The sequence below is a fragment of the Rhinoderma darwinii genome, chromosome 1, assembly GCF_050947455.1.
Source record: "Rhinoderma darwinii isolate aRhiDar2 chromosome 1, aRhiDar2.hap1, whole genome shotgun sequence".
NCBI classification, from domain to species: domain Eukaryota; kingdom Metazoa; phylum Chordata; class Amphibia; order Anura; family Rhinodermatidae; genus Rhinoderma; species Rhinoderma darwinii.
In genome coordinates, this window is record NC_134687.1 from 646,079,196 (window position 1) to 646,100,588 (window position 21,393).

The following is a 21,393-nucleotide window of genomic DNA, read 5'->3' on the forward strand; positions in this document are numbered from 1 at the left end:
TCTGCGGTACAGAATTTTTTTTATTACAAATGAATTTCAGCAAAAAAAAAATAAATAAAATTGTCAACTTCCCCTCTACATTGCTTTAATTCCTGTGAAGCGCCTAAAAGGGTTAAGAAACTTTCTGAATGCCGTTTTGAATACTTTGAGGGGTGCAGTTTTTAATATGGGGTGATCTATGGGGTCTATCTAGTACATAAGGCCCCTAAAGCCGCTTCAGAACTGAACTGGTCCCTGTAAAAATAGCCTTTTGACATTTTCTTGAAAATATAAGAAATTTCTTATAAAGTTCTTAAGCCTTGTAACGTCCTAGAAAAATAAAATAAATGTTCAAAAAAACAATGCAAATATAGAGTAGACATGTGGGAAATGTGAAATAGTAACTATTTTGTGTGGTATTACTATCTGTTTTACAAGCAGATACATTTAAAATGAGAAAAATCATAATTTTTGCAAATTTTTTCTACATTTTTGCGTTTTTCACAAATAAGCAATGAATTTATTGACCAAAATTTTCCACTAACATAAATTACAATATGTTACGAGAAAATCTCAGAATCGCTTGGATAGGCAAAAGCATTCCAGAGTTATTACCACATAAATTGACATGTCAGATTTGAAAAAATGGGGCTGGTCCTGAAGGCCAAAATGAGCTCGGTCCTGAAAGGGTTAAATGCTCCTGGTATCCCTCCCAAAATCTGATGATACTAAGCCTAGTGCATGGCCGGAATCACAGAACACCTTGTAGAGAACTTCTATGTGCAGTCACAGCTCCCTCAGGTCCTGCACTATGTAGAACACATTGTCTGAAGTGTTACTGTAATGTAGAACTAAGGAGGAACCCCACCTTACCAAACCTCCCAATTCACTTTCTAAATTCATTATTACTGACCTGTGGTAACACCTCCTGGAATTTCCTCCTCCACTTCCCTCTTACACGTTTGATCGCCCCTCACCCGCTCTTCTTCGGCTTCATCCTCCGCTTTAATATTAGTCAGATCTTCCCCCTGATTTCACATATGTAACAATTCAGTACAATACAGCAGAGAGTGCGAAGAATCTAACAGATCAACATAAGAAACCACCAAAATCTATGACCACATCTATGACCACATCTATGACCGCAGGACCAAAAAGCTCCACACCCCCCTATATAGATCTGGTATAGGGCTCCGCTTCATCTACCTGAGGATTCTCGGGGACATTGTGATTTTCCTCTGGACAGTCCTGGGAATACAGAGGACTGGGACATCTCTCTGGTGGACTTCCCCTACTGGATCCATCTGTAGAAAACACACAGTGGCGGAATTTACAAGTGATGATGAGATGATGGGAGTTGTATCTAGGTGACCCTCAAAACAGGTTCGTCTTTACAAATAATGAACGTCTCCCGCTCCTTACACTGCTGATCAGCCATTAAATCCGGCTCCTCTTCGGCTTCATCTTTAACCTCAACCTTAATATCAATCAGATTTTCACCCTAAACAGACAAAAAAAAAAAAAAAGTTAAATGAACTTGAGTTCAATGACTTTATAGCAGAGTTGTAGCTAGGATCTCCAGCACCCAGGGGAAAGATTCTGTCTCTCTCCCCCCCCCCCCGACATGTTCACTTTTTCTACCAATCAGTGAGGTGTAATTTTTTTTATGTAACTCAAGTATAAAACATTTGTACATTTTACAAACAATATAGTATTATAAGGGAGTTACCATAACAATAAATTAACCCTTTCCTGACATTTGTCGTATGCTTACGTCATATTCGGGCAGGGGAAATATGGAACAGGCTCACGCAGTGAGCCCGATCCATATGATGCGTGTGTCGGCTGTATGTTACAGCCGATACTTCACAGTAACGAGAGGGATTCTTTAACCCATTAAATGGCACAGTCAATAGCGACCGCGGCATTTAAATAGTTAGAAAGAGCAATGCAATCGCAGGGTGACGATGGTTGCTATGGCAGCCTGGGGGCCTAATGAAGGCCTCCTGGTCTGCCATCTTTGTGCTATTAAGGGGTTAATAGAAGCCTGTCAGAAAGACGATATACTGCAATATATTAGTATTGCAGTAAATAGTGCAAGCAATCCAACGATCGCTGGTTGAAGTCCCCTAGGGGGACTAATAAAAAGTTGTTTTTTTTATGTAAAAAAAAAAAATATATATATATATTAAGGCTATGTTCACACTGAGTATTTTGGGGGAGGAATATCTGCCTCAAAATTCCGTTTGGAACTTTGAGGCAGATATTCCTCTCCCTGCACGCCGATTTTCGCGGCAATTATCGCGCCGTTTTTCGCCCGCGGCCATTGAGCGCCGCGGGCATAAAACAGCGAGAAATACGCTTTCTCCTGCCTCCCATTGAAGTCAATGGGAGGTCGGAGGCGGAAGCGCCCGAAGATAGGGCATGTCGCTTCTTTTTCCCGCGAGGCAGTTTTACTGCTCGCGGGAAAAAGACGCCGACGCCTCCCATTGAAATTAATGGGAGGCGTTCTCGGGCCGTTTCTGCCGAGTTTTGCGACGCGGTTTCCGCGTCAAAAAACTCGGCAAAATACCCCGTGTGAACATAGCCTAAAAGTTCAAAAAACCCTCCTTTTAACATTTTTCCCCCTAGAGCATTGTAAACAATAAACATAATTGGTATTGACGCATCCATAAAAGTCTGAACTTTTAAAATATGTCACTATTTAACCCGCACGGTACACGCAGTAAAAAAATAAATAAAATTAAAAAAAAGGTAAAAACGCCAGAAGCGCAATTTTTTGGTCACTTCATCTCCCACAAAAAATGGATTAAAAACTAAACCTCGCATGAACCCCAAAATGGTATCATTAAAAACTACAGCTTATCCCGCTAAAAATAAGCCCTCATAACACTTAAATCGACATAAAAAATAAAAAAATTATGGCTCAGAATTTGGCAACAAAATAAATTTTTATTTTTTACACTTCGTATTTTCCTTGTAAAAGTAGTAAAACATAGAAAAAAACGATATATATTTAGTATCGCCGTAATAGCATTGACCCGCAGAATAAAGTTATCATGTAGTTTTAATTGTTTTATTGAATTCTGTAAAAACGAAGCGCAAAAAACAAATGGAGGAATCGCTTTTTTTTTTCCATTTTCTACCTCACAAATATTTTCTTCCTGTTTCCCAGTACATTATACGGAACAATAAATGTCGCTACGAAACACTAGAACTCGTTCCGCAAAAATCAAGCCCTCATAGGACTATATCGACGGAAAAATTAAAACGTTATGGCTTTTGGAAGGTGGGGAGGAAAAAACGAAAATGTAAATCTGAAAGTGGTTTACGACGGGAAGCGGTTAAAGAGGTCAGTACCGGACTAAAAAATATTGTATAACGGAGGCTAATGGGACTACATAGTGACATAATGAACAGCCTCCTCTTGTAGATACTGCCACACCCCCGCTTGTAGATAGTGTCACACACACCCCCTTGTAGATCGTGTCAAACACCCACCTTGTAGATACTGCCACACAGCTCCACCTTTACATAATGCCACACTCCACTCTGGGAGAAATTGCCAAGACCACCCCCCCTCCCCCCGTAGATAGTGCCACACACCCCTTGTAGATACTGCCACACTCCCCCCACCCCCGCTTGTGGATACTGCCACACCCCACCCTGTAGATACTGCCACACAGCCCCCCTTGTAGATAGCGCCATTGGGGCTCCTTCTAGAAGTCATATACCAGCTCTATATATGGACAGGGGTGTAGGGCTCACTGTAAGAGTGTTATACCTGGCCAGAGCATCGGCAATTCTTTGGCCAGGGATTCCGCTCCAGGAAGAGTAAATTGCAGAGCTGGGATAGTTTCCTGCTCTGCCAAATTATTCAACTGTATCTGCATCCTAAGGACGCAGATACAATTGAACATAGTAGTTGCCGGGACACGTCTCTGTAAATTTGGGACTGTCCAGGCAAATTCGGGATTGTTGGCAACTATGACCGTGCCGCCCAGCCCGGCGCCCCCTACCTTCTTTCTATTCTATTTGTGCCCGGGGCACATGCCCAGCCTGACCCCCCCCCCCCCCACAGCTTTATAGTCATATTTTGAGGAGAATTTAGCGCCATCTACCTGATGATTCTCTGGAACATTGTGATTTTCCTTTTGACAGTCCTGGGAATACAGAGGACTGGGACATCTCTCTGGTGGATTTCTCCTACTGGATCCATCTATAGGAAACACAAAGTGACTGAATACATGACTACTGTATATCTGTCTATATATCACATACTTCTCTATGAACCTTACATTCTATACTTATTTAATCAAAGTCTAAAGGGCACGTCCTGAGATTTGCGGATACAGTTGAAAGTTGTTAAGCGCAGGGGACATTTATTAAGAGCTCCCTGCCAACAAAAAAAAAAGTGCCCAGGCGTGCCATGGAACAATGATACCTCTGCTTATTGGGGAATTCTATATTTCAAAGAGGGAACCCACAGTGAAGACCCTCATCTTTTCTTAGTCACACAAAGTACCTGTAGTAAGAAAAACAACTACACCAAGTTTCCTTTTACCTGGTGCGGTTATGAGGAATGTGGAAATAAAAAATATATGATTACATTTAGTTAATTGGCTTTCAGTGACACCATGAGAGAGGCTGCCTCCCTCCTGGACAGGAAACAGAAGCTCTATAAAGAGAGGGAACACCCCCTTCTCCTCTGTAGCAAGATTCATGAACCCATTAGGACAAATACGTAAAAAATAAAATTTAAAAAGGAAGACGAGCCACACTGTCCTCCTCAATATATACAATAATCAGCCATAACATTAAAACCACTGACAGGTGAAGTGAAGAACATTGATGATCTCGTGACAACGGCGCCTGACAGGGGAGGAGAGATTTCTTAGCAAATTAACAGTTTTTAAAGTTGATGTGTTGGAAACATGGGCAAGCATAAGAATTTGAGCGACTTTGACAAGGGTCACATTGTGATGGCTAGACGACTGGGTCAAAGCATCTCCAAAATGGAAGGACTTGTGGGGTGTTCCAAGTAGGAGGTAGTTAGTACGTATCAAAAGTGGTCCGAGGAAGGACTTGTGGGGTGTTCCTAGTAGGAGGTAGTTAGTACGTATCAAAAGTGGTCCAAGGAAGGACAACCGGTGACAGAGTCATTAATGTGCGTGGGGGGCACAGGCCAGCCCGTCTGGTCCGATGCCACAGGAGAACTACTGCAGAACAAACTGTTCAAAAACATAGTGCTGGCTATGATAGAAAGGTGTCCGAACACGCAGTGCATTTCAGATCACTGCATTTAGGGCTGCATCACTGCGGACTAGTCATAGTACCCATGCTGACACCAGTCCTCTGGCAAAAGCTTCTACAATGGGCATCAGAACTGGACCAAAAAGCAATGGAAGAAAGTTGCATGATCTGATTAATCAAGTTAACTTTTACATCAAATGAACGGCCATGTGCGTCACATTCCTGGGGTAGAGATGGCACCATGATGCATTATGGGAAGTACTACTGTAGAACAAATTGCTGAGAAACTTAATGCTGGCGGCAGAGTCGCTGGAGGCTGAGAGAGTGAGATGCTTTGGGCAATGTTCTGCTGGAACAACTTGGGTCCTGGCATTCATGTAGAGGTTATTTTGAAACATACCACCTACCTAAACACGGTCATATATCAATTAAACACCTTCATGGCAGCAGTATTGTCAAATGGCAATGAGCTCTTTCCGCAGCATAATGTGCCCTGCCAAACTGCAAACAGTATTCAGGAACGTGACAAAGAATATGACAAAGAGTTCAAGTACTTCAAAAAGAGTTCAAGTACTTCAAAGTGTTCAGTGCTCAAAGCGTTGATTTCAACTCCAAATTCCACAGATCTTAATCCGATCGATCATCTGTAGGATGCGCTGGAAAAACAAGTCCGATCCAGAGACCCCACCTGACAACTTACAGGATTTAAAAGGATCTGCTGTGAACGTCTTAGGGCCAGATACAGGAACCTTCAGAGGTCTTGTGGAGTTCCATGCCTCGATGAATCAGAGCTGTTTTGGTGGCTTGAAAGGGACATACACAATATTAGGAAGGTGGTTTTAATGTTATGGCTGATGGATGTAGATCTTAGACTCTGTGCAAACCAAGTTTTGAGCCTTCCATAGGAGTTACACATCAGGAGGACTCCCAAAGTATACCTTCCACGGAACGTTACAACATATCCCACTGTATAGACATACAATGAGCCACGTGGCCTATACAGCCCATTTCCCCTCGCAGGCAGCGCTTCACTGAACAATACACGGTATAGGGGAACAAGGGTGATTTTTACTACTCCCATGCAGAAGATGCAGTCAGTGTAACAGAGGTAAACAGTGATCACCCCACCTTGCCGTCACCTCTTCCATACTCCTCCTTGTTCCCCCATATACTATGTATAATTCATAGAAACAATGCCTGTCATTCTGTATGTACTGTAGTTTGTTCCCCTCTTTCAGCTACCTTGTTCGGTGAGTATGTATTGTGCCCAGCTAGGAGGTGCAGGCTGGAAGTGGGGAGTGTTCTTGTCTGAGGCATGAGCATAGGTAGGTGGACATGACTAAGCATGAGCCGGGGGCACGATATATACTGCTGTGCTGGTGTGGCAAGAAGGGGGTCACATCCACCGTGCACACTGCAGGCTCTATTGTCTCTGTTCTGAAGAAGGTTATTCATAGAGCAAGATCAGGTCAAGCCTATCCCTCTTCCGATCCTCCGAAGCGGAAACACAGTATTGCAAAGATTAATTTCCCCCAGGGAAGTTCCGGTGATAACTGTTCAGTTACATCACTGGAGATTCTCACCTTATCCCTTTAACGGAGTCCTGTGGTGGATGCCATATAGTGCCATCTGCCACCTATAGGCCCCCATTATAAAAAACATATATGTTTAGGGTAGATGTTTTTTACTGGACTCCACGAGATGGAATACTGTAGTTTGCTATGCTATTCTATACGAAGGCCAAAAAGATGGTTCAGTGAGATACCTCAGGTAACGGTTCAAGGTGTGGCCATAGGATTTCGGATATACAAAAATATTAAAATAATCTTATGGGCCAGTAACAGATGTGTATCAACTACGAAAAATATGGTGGCAATGTATACTGCAGATTATACAATAATGTTAGTAAATGAGAAGAATTTCTCTTTGTTGTTTACTAAACCTTTTGTTATTAAGAGTGATAGAATCATGAGCGGAGGGAAAAGTAGGAGACTTTAATATGGAATGACCACTTGGTCCATGTTGGCTGAATTTTGAATAATTAAAATTAACTGAATTATTGGATTTTTGGATTAGAATATTTTGCTTTCTAAAACACATTTCATTTAGGACGGAGCTTTTGTTGGATAACATCTGTGTTTGGCTCTAACACACTGTGAATAATGGGGCCACAACTTATTGTTATCTTTAGTTTCAGGCCTTGAAAATAAAACAATTTATGCAAGATCATATGATTTACTGGCTTTTAATCATGAGCTGATGTCATTTAATGTTGTACTACTTAAAGGCAATGTTACACCTTTGAACCGAATTCTTTTTATTGTTCATTTGGTTCCTAAATGTAAAATTAAGCAACTTTCTAAATAGTCTTCATTAAAAAGGTCCTACCACTTGGCTGCTGTAGAGTCTGTGTAACTCCTGTAGACAGCTGGTCTCCTGCAAATTCTAACTCAAATCCGCACTCCACCGCTCTGCCTCCTCTTTTCTTTTTTTAGTGTTAGCGATAGCCGCATGGGGGGGGGAGGGGGGTGTTGGTACATAGCAGGTCCGAGTATAGAGAAAGCATCTTGATAGTGAGGAGAACACATAGGCTATCTTCACTATGATACTAGCAGCTTGTGTGATCTTGTCTGTACAACCCTCCGCTGCTATCTCTCTAACACTGAGAGAAGGGAAGGGGAAGAGAAGTTGAATCAGCCACCAGGAGCAGTGCACTGACGGATTGGAGTTAGAATTTGCAGGAGACCAACTGTCTACAGGGGTTAAGCAAAGTCTACAGCAGCCAAATGGTTGGAAATTGTAATGAAGACTATTTAGAAAGTTGCTTAATTTTGCATTGTGGAAGAAAACAAACGATAGAAAAAATTTCAGTTCAATTAGTTGTACATAGCCTTTAAAAGGAACCGGTTAGTAGGTTTAAAGCCACTAAACCACCAGTATGCCGTCATGAAGCAGGAGTTTAGCGTTCTAGACTAGCCTACCTCAAAAAAGGACATTTAGGGATTGGTTGGTAAAGTAAATTACAACTTACCGGAAGAAGTCCAGCAGCATCAGGTGCATGCACATATGAAGCCGAGGACACTACACCCCACTTTACTGTGAATGCGCAGTGAACGGTCCTCTGCTTCATATGTGCATGATGTCGCTCCCGAGCTCCTTTCGGTAAGTTGTAATTTACTTTACTAACTATTCCCTAAACGTCTGTTAATGAGGTAGGCAGGTATTGAACACTAGACCCCGGCCTTATATCGGTACGCTGGTGGTTTAGTGGCTCCAAACCTACTACAAATTTCTACCACAAACCTGCTGCGTGTGAAGATTCCCTAGTGTAGCACTGCAGCAAAGCAAGGAACGTGTGATCGGAGATCAGGAATCACATATCTGTATATACTGCACATGACGGAATGAACACTTAAAAAAACAAATAAACTATAAATTATAATATCTATATCTTCTTACCTGCTGATGTGTGCAGTCGGTAGTTCTCCATCATGACCTCCTCGTATAGATCCTTGTGTCCCTCTAGATACTCCCACTCCTCCATGGAGAAATAGACAGTGACATCCTGACACCTTATAGGAACCTGACACACACAATGATACAGTCATAACCCAGACACCTCCAGTGCGGTTACTGTAGAATTTCCCAGTATTCCCACCTCTCCAGTCAGCAGCTCAGTCATCTTGTAGATCAGTTCTAAGATCTTCCTCTTATTGTTCTTCTCATGTATCCGGGAGTGAGGGGGGGGGCTCTGTGATGGGGCCCTGACTACTGCTCCATCCTCCTGACTCATGGATGATGGGAGTCGTACAGTCACCAGATGTCTTCTTCACTATTGTGTACTCCTGTGTATGGAGAGAAAAACTTCGAGAACTGAACACCGTATTCTCCCCTCAGTAGAAAGAGGGAGATTGTGACCCCGCTGTCTAGAGCTCTAGTGACCCCACATCTGTAATACTGGAGACCTCACCTACAATGAGACATTGAGAAAATAGAACGAGGACAAAACGAAAAAGGAATTAATATTTTGGGGGACTAGATGGACCATGTGCTCTCCTCCTGCCGACATCTTCTATGTTTCTATATAGAGGTCATCCTGATCCTCCTGGTTCCTGGTCATTCTCATTGCTCTACAACATTACTATTGCTGCATTGGTGACATGACACATAACTGAACATATTGGTGGCTGATCTTCAGCTTTTCTGCTGTTGGCTTCTTGACGTCGCTTGGAAGGTCTGGACGCTGTTATACAGGACACTGGAGTCTTCCTATCACTTTCTATTATGCATTGTCCCTTCCCTATGTGTGACTTGTTCTATAATGTAGAAAAGTTTACCTCTCCGCTCAACAGGTAGATGATCTCCAAGGTGAAGTCTAATATTCTTCTGCTCATCTCATTCCTGTCCTTGTCCATCCTTGGTGGGTCATTCAGGAGAAGGAACGTTGTGGAGGAGAAGATGAGAAAACTGGAGGAACTGGAGGATCTAGTACTGCAGACGTCTTTATGAAGAAAGGAGAAGATGGAAATCATACAGGGGACAACATCATGTGTGACATACAGAACCTCACTTATTGATCATTGAGAGAAACATCTTCTCAGAGCCGTCACCCCATGGAATAAAGGGGTATTCCCAACACGGACAACTCTCCCCAGGATATGCCAGAAATGTCTGATAGATGCGGCTCCACCTCTGGGTGGCCTTGTTAGGCAGTTTCCGTAACTCTTATAGAAGTGAATGGAGAGAGACAATCTGCTCAGGTCCTCCTGCTATGTAATTTGCTGCCAACAGATCAGACTGGTGTTCAATGTGACAGATGCCCTTTATGAATTAATACACCCCTGATAAAAGTTTTTACAGATATTAGAAGTTACCTCAGAGATCCTGAATCTTCAGAGACATCTAAAAATCTTATTACAATATTAAGCTATTCTTGTAGATTGTTTTACTGGATAGTAATTGTACTTCACTGTACCCTGTGACTAGCACTTTGTTCACATCTGCAAGACAGACACCAACAACGATTCATGTATGGTCTGAACGGAAGGTCCCGGCCGCCCAGAGCGTATGCACGGAAGGTCCCGGCCGCCCAGAGCGTATGCACGGAAGGTCCCGGCCGCCCAGAGCGTATGCACGGAAGGTCCCGGCCGCCCAGAGCGTATGCACGGAAGGTCCCGGCCGCCCAGAGCGTATGCACGGAAGGTCCCGGCCGCCCAGAGCGTATGCACGGAAGGTCCCGGCCGCCCAGTGCGTATGCACGGAAGGTCCCGTCCACCCAGTGCGTATGCACGGAAGGTCCCGTCCACCCAGTGCGTATGCACGGAAGGTCCCGTCCACCCAGTGCGTATGCACGGAAGGTCCCGTCCACCCAGTGCGTATGCACGGAAGGTCCCGTCCACCCAGTGCGTATGCACGGAAGGTCCCGTCCACCCAGTGCGTATGCACGGAAGGTCCCGTCCACCCAGTGCGTATGCACGGAAGGTCCCGTCCACCCAGTGCGTATGCACGGAAGGTCCCGTCCACCCAGTGCGTATGCACGGAAGGTCCCGTCCACCCAGTGTGCATGTATGGAAGGTTCTGGCAGTCCAGTGTGCATGTATGGAAGGTCCTGGCAGTAAAGTGTGAAGAAGTAGCATGTATTGTGCTGTGTGCAGGATCTCTGCATTATCTTATCACTCAGCAGTCACAACTTACACACAGACTTCTGTAAAGTGTGACCTGTCCTCCGCCTTCAACATTACTCTGTGCTCCTCCTTCTAAACCTGTCCACCACCTTCGACACAGTCGACCGCACCCTCTTGATACAAATGCTCTAGTCCCTTGACATCACAGACTTGGCCCTCTCCTGGATCTCCTCATACCTTATCAACCAAACATTTAGTATTTCCCACTCACACACCACCTCCTCCTCCTCGTCCCACCCTCTGTTAGTGTCCCTCAATGGTTGGAGTGTCCTGGGACCCTTACACTTCTCCATCTAAACCTTTAGTCTAATTGACCTCTCTGGTCTCGATGTTACCTTCCTGCTATCTAGAGTGTCTAACAGCTATCTCCTCCTTCACCTTCCGCCAGAGGCGTAGTTAGGAATTTAGCACAGAGGGGGGGGGGGGGGGAAACATATCTCAGTCGGCCCCAATCCAGTGGGTCCCCCCTAAAGCATGTTTAAAACTGAAGAGGCGCATTCTAATTATATACCAGCCATCATCCCTGTATATAACCCCCATCAGCTCTTTATATAACCCCATCATCCCTGAATATGCCAGCCATCATCCCTGTATATACCAGCCTGGCTAGTTTATACAACTTATTACTCTCACCCACAAAGCTCTCCACAGTGCTGCACCTCCTTACATCTCCTCCCTCATCTCTGTCTACCACCCTACTCGGGCTCTACGTTCTGCCAACGACCTTAGATTAAAATCCTCCATAATCCGAACCTCCCACTACCGTCTCCAGGATTTCTCTCGTGCTGCACCCGTCCTCTGGAATATGCTACCCCAGACAATCAGATTAATTCCCAATATCCACAGTTTTAAACGTGCCCTGAAAACACATCTATTTAGACAGGCCTATAACATTCCCTAATCTGACTCCTTTCCATGGCCCTCCATTTAGATTAGTCATCAGAATAAGATTCCCTCACACTCCTTCTCTTCATGTCCGTCATACACGGATACTGGCTGGTGACCGGCTCATGCAGCTTTATGTTACCACCGCATGTGTATAAAAATGGCCGGACCATTGTACAGAACAAACACTATTACACTTTGTGTCTCCCTTATGTCCTCATAGATTGTAAGCTCTTGCGAGCAGGGTCCTCACTCCCCAGGTTTGAATTGTAAATGAACTTTGTCACTATGTAATGTCTGATATTGTTTGTTTCATGTTCCCTCTAAATTGTAAAGTGCTGCGTAATATGTTGGCGCTATATAAATAAAGATTATTATTATTATTATTATACAGGTAAAATGGGGGTTATAAACAGGGATATTGGATGGTATATACAGGGATGATGGGGGTTATATAAGGGGATGGTGGCTGGTATACACAGGGATGATGGTGGTTAATGCAGCAATGATGGCTGGACTACCCATCATCCCTGCGTATAACAACCATCATCCCTGCGTATAACAACCATCATCCCTGCGTATAACAACCATCATCCCTGCGTATAACAACTATCATCCCTGCGTATAACAACTATCATCCCTGCGTATAACCACCATCATCCCTGCGTATAACCACCATCATCCCTGCGTATAACAACCATCATCCCTGCGTATCACAACCATCATCCCTGCGTATCACAACCATCATCCCTGCGTATCACAACCATCATCCCTGCGTATCACAACCATCATCCCTGCGTATCACAACCATAATCCCTAAATAGAACAACCATCTTTCCTGTATATAAAATGCTAAGGATATGCTGGGAGTTGCTGTTTCACAAAAAAAAAATCATAGCACTTTTCGCTGCAGATCATACAGTGACAACAGTACTGATTAGAGGGAGAATAAACATTTACATTAAGGGACTCACCGGTGACGTCTTTTCAGATTCTAGTTGTTCTTTTTCTCTTTTCTTCTCCATCCGGTGCAGACCTCTACGATGACTCCTCCTGGCCACAGCCTATTTCTGTAGTTTGCCGCTCAGATGTCCTCAGAGTCGCACTTTCTGCACCTACAAACGAAGATAAAATGGTCTTGGTGCCACACACTACGACCCTAAATATAATAGTGCCATACACTGTGTCCCTGATTATAATAGCACCATACACTGTCCCGGATTATAATAGCACCATACACTGTGTCCCACATACACAGTGCTCCCTGTAGATTGTGCCCCCAATAGATCTTCCTGTAGATAGTACCCACATATAGCCCCCCTGTAGATAGTGCCCCACATACAGACCCCATGTAGATAGTGCCCCACATATAGCACCCCCTGTAGATAGCGTCCCACATATAGCTCCCCCCGTAGATAATGCCCGTAGACCTTGATCCCATCCCTATGCCGTCCTGTGTCAATGCAGGCTTGCTCTCTTCTGAGCAGGTCTGCTGTGGCTGAACGACGCTTGCGCCGTTGAAGGGCGCCGATTGGCAGGTCAGAATGACTTGCCCTGACAATCCGCGCCTTTCAACAACAGAAGAACTAGCTTCGTTGAAAGGCGTTGATTGGCAGGGCAATTCATTCTGCCCTGCTAATCAGCGTCATTGTTAGGCGCTGAATGGTCGGGCCGGCGATTCTGCGGTTATGCATGTAATTGTATCTGCGTCCTATAGGCTCAGGTACAATTAGTGCAGGAGGGGGTGGCGGCGGCTGGTTGCATCTTTACCCCATCTCACTCAACCCCCTTACCAAAACTATTAATCACAGTTAATGGCTCCACACTTTTCCCAGTCTCACAGGTCCGCTGAACTGTGGGATAATCCTTAAATTGAAATGGCACAGCCAAGCGCTTACCACTTCTTGCTGCCTCCACCTCAAAAACACTCTCGAATTCAGTCTTTCCTTACGCTCGGACAAAAATGCTAGTATATATGCCCTCATCTACCGTCTCGACTAGGCCACCATCATTCATTTTCCTCTTTTTCTTGTACATGATTGTCTTGTAAATTTATATGTACTCTCTGCCTAATATGTACATTGTTTCTGCGTTCATTTGCAGAGTTTGACAAAGGCCGGATTGTGGCCGAAACCTTACTTTTTTTCTCCAAATCTTGCCTTATTCAAATAAATCACCTTTTGCATATTTAATCTAAAGGAGTGCTTGTATTTACCCTTCATACATCTGTGCCTTAATCTCCCAATACCTCCCACAAAATATCCGGTCCACAACTTGTCCCCATCTATACATCTCTGCCCTAATCTCCCGATACCTAAACACGTAATCTCCAGTCCCCTCCATACATCTCTGACCTAATCTCCTGATACCTAAACACGTAATCTACAGTCCCATCCATACATCTCTGAACTTATCTCCCACAATATATCCGGTTCAGAAACTGTCCCCTCCATACACCTGTGCCCTAACATCCCGATACTTACCCACACGTTATCCCCACTCCACTACCTGTCCCCTCCATACATCTCTGCCCTAATCTCCTGAAACCTCCCCACACTTAATCTCCGGTACTCACAAGAACGTTCTCTGCTCTCCTTTTATCTGTTCCTCACATCATCGCTTAAAAGATTTCTCCCGTGCATCCCCCATACTCTGGACCTCTTTAACCCAACACATCAGATCTCTTCCTCCATCCAAACCTTCACTAGTAACCTGTACACCCCCTCCTCAGAAAAGCTTACACCCTGCAATAACCCGGGTGCCACTACTCCACCGGATGACCAGCTTCTACCCTCACCCACTGTTCCCTTCTCTTGTAGAGTGCAGTCTATGCGGGCAGAGTCCTTCTCCTCTTGTAGCAGGGTCCCTCTTTCTCTTGTAGAGTGCAGTCTACGCGGGCAGGGTCTCGCTCCTTCTGGACCTGTCATTCATTAAAGGGGTTTTGCAGCTTCTGACAACCTATCCGGTGGATAGGTGATCAGTTATCAGTACATGATCTGCGGTGGTCCGACACCCGGGCCCCGCACAGATCAGCTGGTCCGGTTCCTCCGTGCATCGGACGTATAAGCCGGAAGCAGTTAGCTCCGGTCACGGAATAGCGGCCGAGCTGCAGTACTATATTCAAGTGAATGGGAGCAGACCTGCAGTTCTGCAGCACGGCTGCTATGCTATGTACGGAGCCAACTGCTTCCAGGCTTCGTCCATAGCATTAATTGCCACAACATCCAATGCCCTCAGGCCACCGGGGCGGCTTATCGGTGCGGGGTCCGGGTGTCGGACCCGCACCGATGACATACGGATGACCTATCCGGTGAATAGGTCATCAGCTGTCAGAAGTTGGACAACCCTTTTAATGTTTATTGTCTCTTGTTATGTACTTAAACAGGCTCTGTCACCAGATTTTGCAACCCCTATCTGCTATTGCAGCAGATCGGCGCTGCAATGTAGATTACAGTAACGGTTTTATTTAAAAAAAAAACAAGCATTTTTGGCCAAGTTATGACCATTTTCGTATTTATGCAAATGAGGCTTGCAAAAGTACAACTGGGCGTGTTGAAAAGTAAAAGTCCAAGTGGGCGTGTATTATGTGCGTACATCGGGGCGTGTTTACTACTTTTACTAGCTGGGCGTTGTGTATAGAAGTGTCATCCTCTTCTCTTCAGAACGCCCAGCTTCTGGCAGTGCAGACACAGCCGTGTTCTCGAGAGATCACGCTGTGTCGTCACTCACAGATCCTGCATCATGTCAGACAAGCGAGGACACATCGGCACCAGAGGCTACAGATGATTCTGCAGCAGCATCGGCGTTTGCAGGTAAGTCGATGTAGCTACTTACCTGCAAATGCTGATGCTGCTGCAGAATCAACTGTAGCCTCTGGTGCCGACACGATGCAGGACCTGTGAGTGACGTCACAGTGCTGCACTGCCAGAAGCTGGGCGTTCTGAAGAGAAGTGGATGATACTTCTCATCAGAACGCCCAGCTAGTAAAAGAAGTAAAAACGCCCCGATGTACGCACATAATACACGCCCAGTTGGACTTTTACTTTTCAACACGCCCAGTTGTACTTTTGCAAGCCTCATTTGCATAAATACGAAAATGGTCATAACTTGGCCAAAAATGCTTGTTTTTTAAAAATAAAAACGTTACTGTAATCTATATTGCAGCGCCGATCTGCTGCAATAGCAGATAGGGGCTGCAAAATCTGGTGACAGAGCCTCTTTAACCCCTTGAACACGCAGCAAATATTCACTTTTCCTCCCTCCTTCCAAAAGCCATAACTTATTTATATTTCCGGTGACATAGCCGTATGAGAACACGTCTTGTGTGGGACGTGATGTCATTTTTAAAGGGGTTTTCCACGATCGGAGAACAGATGACGACCGGATAGGTCATCAGTATATGATTGTGGCGGTCCGACACCCAAACCCCACACCGATCAGCTGCTCCGGCTGCCGGATATTTTGAACCAGAAGTAAATGGCTCCGACCACTGAATAGCGGCCGTTCTGTAGAACTGCAGCTCTGCTCCTATTCACTTTAACACTGCAGCACGGCCGCTATTCCGTGACGGGAGCATCTGCTTTCAGGATGGACATCTGGTGCCCGGAGGCAGCCGGAGCAGCTGATCGGTGCGGAGTCCGGGTGTCGGACCCCCACAGATCATATAATGATGAACTCTCCGGTGGAGGTCATCAATTTTCCGATCATGGAAAACCCCTTTACTGTCCCCTATAATGTACTGGGAAAGAGAAAAACAATCGTGGGGTGGAATAGGGGAAAAAGCAGTGAATCCTATTGTTTTTTGGGTTTAGTTTTTGGGGCGTTCACCATGCGGTAAAAATTACTTGTTACCTTTATTCTCCGGGTCAATACGATTACGGCAACACCAAAATTTATATATTTGTGTCGCCGTATTGTGAGACAGAACGTTTTACATTTCCGGTGATTGCGCGGTGTGAGGGGTTTTATATTTCCGGTGATTGCGCGGTGTGGGGGGTTTTATATTTCCGGTGATTGCGCGGTGTGAGGGGTTTATATTTCCGGTGATTGCGCGGTGTGAGGGGTTTTATATTTCCGGTGATTGCGCGGTGTGGGGGGGTTTATATTTCCGGTGATTGCGCGGTGTGAGGGTTTATATTTCCGGTGATTGCGCGGTGTGAGGGGTTTTATATTTCCGGTGATTGCGCGGTGTGGGGGGTTTATATTTCCGGTGATTGCGCGGTGTGAGGGGTTTTATATTTCCAGTGATTGCGCGGTGTGAGGGGTTTTATATTTCCGGTGATTGCGCGGTGTGAGGTGTTTTATATTTCCGGTGATTGCGCGGTGTGAGGGGTTTTATATTTCCGGTGATTGCGCGGTGTGAGGGGTTTATATTTCCGGTGATTGCGCCGTGTGAGGGGTTTATATTTCCGGTGATTGCGCGGTGTGGGGGGGGGGTTTATATTTCCGGTGATTGCGCGGTGTGAGGGGTTTTATATTTCCGGTGATTGCGCGGTGTGAGGGGTTTTATATTTCCGGTGATTGCGCAGTGTGAGGGGGTTTATATTTCCGGTGATTGCGCAGTGTGAGGGGGTTTATATTTCCGGTGATTGCGCGGTGTGAGGGGGTTTATATTTCCGGTGATTGCGCGGTGTGAGAGGTTTTATATTCCCGGTGATTGCGCGGTGTGAGGGGTTTTATATTTCCGGTGATTGCGCAGTGTGAGGGGGTTTATATTTCCGGTGATTGCGCGGTGTGAGGGGTTTATATTTCCGGTGATTGCGCGGTGTGAGGGGTTTATATTTCCGGTGATTGCGCGGTGTGAGGGGGTTTTATATTTCCGGTGATTGCGCGGTGTGAGGGGTTTATATTTCCGGTGATTGCGCGGTGTGAGGGGTTTTATATTTCCGGTGATTGTGCTGTGTGGGGGGTTTTATATTTCCGGTGATTGCGCGGTGTGAGGGGGTTTATATTTCCGGTGATTGCGCGGTGTGGGGGGTTTATATTTCCGGTGATTGCGCGGTGTGAGGGGTTTTATATTTCCGGTAATTGCGCGGTGTGAGGGGTTTTATATTTCCGGTGATTGCGCGGTGTGGGGGGTTTATATTTCCGGTGATTGCGCGGTGTGAGGGGTTTATATTTCCGGTGATTGCGCGGTGTGAGGGGTTTTATATTTCCGGTGATTGCGCGGTGTGGGGGGTTTATATTTCCGGTGATTGCGCGGTGTGAGGGGTTTTATATTTCCGGTGATTGCGCGGTGTGAGGGGTGTTATATTTCCGGTGATTGCGCGGTGTGAGGGGTTTATATTTCCGGTGATTGCGCGGTGTGAGGGGTTTTATAATTCCGGTGATTGCGCGGTGTGAGGAGTTTTATATTTCCGGTGATTGCGCGGTGTGAGGGGGTTTATATCGCCGGTGATTGCGCGGTGTGAGGGGTTTATATCTCCAGTGATTGCGCGGTGTGAGGGGTTTATATTTCCGGTGATTGCGCGGTGTGAGGGGTTTTATATTTCCGGTGATTGCGCGGTGTGAGGGGTTTATATTTCCGGTGATTGCGCGGTGTGAGGGGTTTTATATTTCCGGTGATTGCGCGGTGTGAGTGGTTTATATTTCCGGTGATTGCGCGGTGTGGGGGGGGGGTTTATATTTCCGGTGATTGCGCGGTGTGAGGGGTTTATATTTCCGGTGATTGCGCGGTGTGAGTGGTTTATATTTCCGGTGATTGCGCGGTGTGAGGGGTTTATATTTCCGGTGATTGCGCGGTGTGAGGGGTTTTATATTTCCGGTGATTGCGCGGTGTGAGGGGTGTTATATTTCCGGTGATTGCGCGGTGTGAGGGGTTTATATTTCCGGTGATTGCGCGGTGTGAGGGGTTTATATTTCCGGTGATTGCGCGGTGTGAGGGGTGTTATATTTCCGGTGATTGCGCGGTGTGAGGGGTTTTATATTTCCGGTGGTTGCGCGGTGTGAGGGGGTTTATATTTCCGGTGATTGTGCGGTGTGAGGGGTTTTATATTTCCGGTGATTGCGCGGTGTGAGGGGTTTTATATTTCCGGTGATTGCGCGGTGTGAGGGGGTTTATATTTCCGGTAATTGCGCGGTGTGAGGGGTTTTATATTTCCGGTGATTGCGCGGTGTGAGGGGGTTTATATTTCCGGTGATTGCGCGGTGTGAGGGGGTTTATATTTCCGGTGATTGCGCGGTGTGGGGGGGGTTATATTTCCGGTGATTGTGCGGTGTGAGAGGTTTATATTTCCGGTAATTGCGCGGTGTGAGGGGGTTTATATTTCCGGTGATTGCGCGGTGTGAGGGGGTTTATATTTCCGGTGATTGCGCGGTGTGAGGGGTTTATATTTCCGGTGATTGCGCGGTGTGAGGGGTTTATATTTCCGGTGATTGCGCGGTGTGAGGGGTTTTATATTTCCGGTGATTGCGCGGTGTGAGGGGTTTATATTTCCGGTGATTGCGCGGTGTGAGGGGTTTATATTTCCGGTGATTGCGCGGTGTGAGGGGTTTTATATTTCCGGTGATTGCGCGGTGTGAGGGGTTTATATTTCCGGTGATTGCGCTGTGTGAGGGGTTTTATATTTCCGGTGATTGCGCGGTGTGAGGGGTTTATATTTCCGGTGATTGCGGGGTGTGGGGGGTTTATATTTACGGTCATTGCGCAGTGTGAGGGGTTTTATATTTCCGGTGATTGCGCGGTGTGAGGGGTTTTATATTTCCGGTGATTGCGTGGTGTGAGGGGTTTTATATTTCCGGTGATTGCGCGGTGTGAGGGGTTTTATATTTCCGGTGATTGCGCGGTGTGAGGGGTTTATATTTCCGGTGATTGCGCGGTGTGGGGGGTTTATATTTCCGGTGATTGCGCGGTGTGAGGGGTTTTATATTTCCGGTGATTGCGCGGTGTGAGGGTTTTATATTTCCGGTGATTGCGGGGTGTGAGAGGTTTTATATTTCCGGTGATTGCGCGGTGTGAGGGGTTTTATATTTCCGGTGATTGCGCGGTGTGAGGGGTTTATATTTCCGGTGATTGCGCGGTGTGAGGGGTTTTATATTTCCGGTGATTGCGCGGTGTGAGGGGTTTTATATTTCCGGTGATTGCGCGGTGTGAGGGGTTTATATTTCCGGTGATTGCGCGGTGTGGGGGGTTTTATATTTCCGGTGATTGCGCGGTGTGAGGGGTTTTATATTTCCGGTGATTGCGCGGTGTGAGGGGTTTTATATTTCCGGTGATTGCGCGGTGTGAGGGGTTTTATATTTCCGGTGATTGCGCGGTGTGAGGGGTTTATATTTCCGGTGATTGCGCGGTGTGAGGGGTTTATATTTCCGGTGATTGCGCGGTGTGGGGGGGTTATATTTCCGGTGATTGCGCGGTGTGGGGGGTTTGTATTTCCGGTGATTGCGCGGTGTGAGGGGGGGGTTTATATTTCCGGTGATTGCGCCGTGTGAGGGGTTTTATATTTCCGGTGATTGCGCGGTGTGAGGGGGTTTGTGGGGTGAGATGTAGATTTTGTGGGTGTCATTTTGGGATCTTTTTATTCCATATGTTGGAGAATCGCGGCGATCAAAAACAGCGACGTTCACATGTGAATTATTTCTGCCGGTTATAACTTGAAATTTGAATAACTTGGACATAACGGATGCGGCGATTGCGTTACTTATTCTTAACGTTTACATCATTTTTTTGCAAAAAAACAAAAAATGTATTACAATATATTACACTGGTAACCGGTCAACATCGCGCAGTTTCTTCGGAGGACAGAGGAAGCCGCGATCTCTAACTGATCAGATGCTGCGGTCGCTATTAATCACGGCATCTGAGGGGTTAAGCGGCCGGGATTGCGCTGTCTCTGATCTTGGCGGTTGCCGGCGGCTGTGAGAAGCCGTGTACGGTGCAGGCTCCGCTCCTTCTAGTGTGACGGCGCACGTACAACATAATACTATAGATCTGATGTCACCAAGGGGTTAAACCCTCCTGTATTTCATATTTACAGCCCTTAAAATAAATAATAATAATTACCAACACTGTGCCGGACAAAAACGCACCAAAACCGGACAGAAATGACCTCATGTAACCTTACCTTACTACTGCATCATGGGAAACCTCCTGACTGGTAACAGAGAGACCACTAAACAACAGCGGTGACCCGAAGTCATGTACACCCGCCCAGCGCTGCTCTCTACCTCATACATGGAAAGGACCTGTGATGACGTCACCGCCCGCAGAGCACGGAACTCCACCCCTCATGTCTCGTGATCATCATCACTTTACACATCATAACGTTCCGCCCCCTCATGGCACGTGATAAACGCCACAGGTCCTTCATCCACCATCTTTCTCCACAGATAAGCTCCACCCCTCCCACCCCAGTCACGTGGTAGTGACGTCATCACAGGTCCTTTAGCTATTTCCGTGTAAGAGGTCGGGTGCAGCGGTTCCGAGAGCAGCGCTGGTCGGGTGTTCTCTCTGTTATCAGTCACCCCTGTATGAGTGTGTACACCGAGAGCTGTCAATCATTGAGTGACCCCGCCCACTGGACTCCTACCGGGATTAACCCCTCCAGTGCCGGCCTCTTTGGGGTAAGTGGTTATTTCTGGTCTTTGTAGTGGT

The 21,393-nt window shown here is 46.1% G+C and overlaps 2 protein-coding genes across 2 annotated transcripts in view; one reads left to right on the plus strand and one right to left on the minus strand.

Annotated features, from left to right (window-relative positions):
- LOC142657638 (uncharacterized) overlaps positions 1-8,811 on the minus strand; it is a 209,056-nt gene extending 200,245 nt beyond the window's left edge. The window contains exons 1-5 of the mRNA XM_075832904.1: positions 8,692-8,811; positions 4,101-4,198; positions 1,402-1,480; positions 1,186-1,283; positions 893-1,007 (exon numbers count right to left, since the gene is read on the minus strand). Of these exons, the coding sequence (XP_075689019.1) occupies positions 893-1,007; positions 1,186-1,283; positions 1,402-1,480; positions 4,101-4,198; positions 8,692-8,776 (475 nt within the window). The 5' untranslated portion in view covers positions 8,777-8,811. The remainder of the gene's footprint in view (positions 1-892; positions 1,008-1,185; positions 1,284-1,401; positions 1,481-4,100; positions 4,199-8,691) is intronic.
- A 12,417-nt stretch (positions 8,812-21,228) lies between these two features.
- The window catches only part of LOC142663191 (uncharacterized), a 36,695-nt gene continuing 36,530 nt past the window's right edge, over positions 21,229-21,393 (plus strand). Inside the window, exon 1 of the mRNA XM_075841650.1 lies at positions 21,229-21,362. The gene's annotated coding sequence lies outside the window, so the exon portion shown is untranslated. The remainder of the gene's footprint in view (positions 21,363-21,393) is intronic.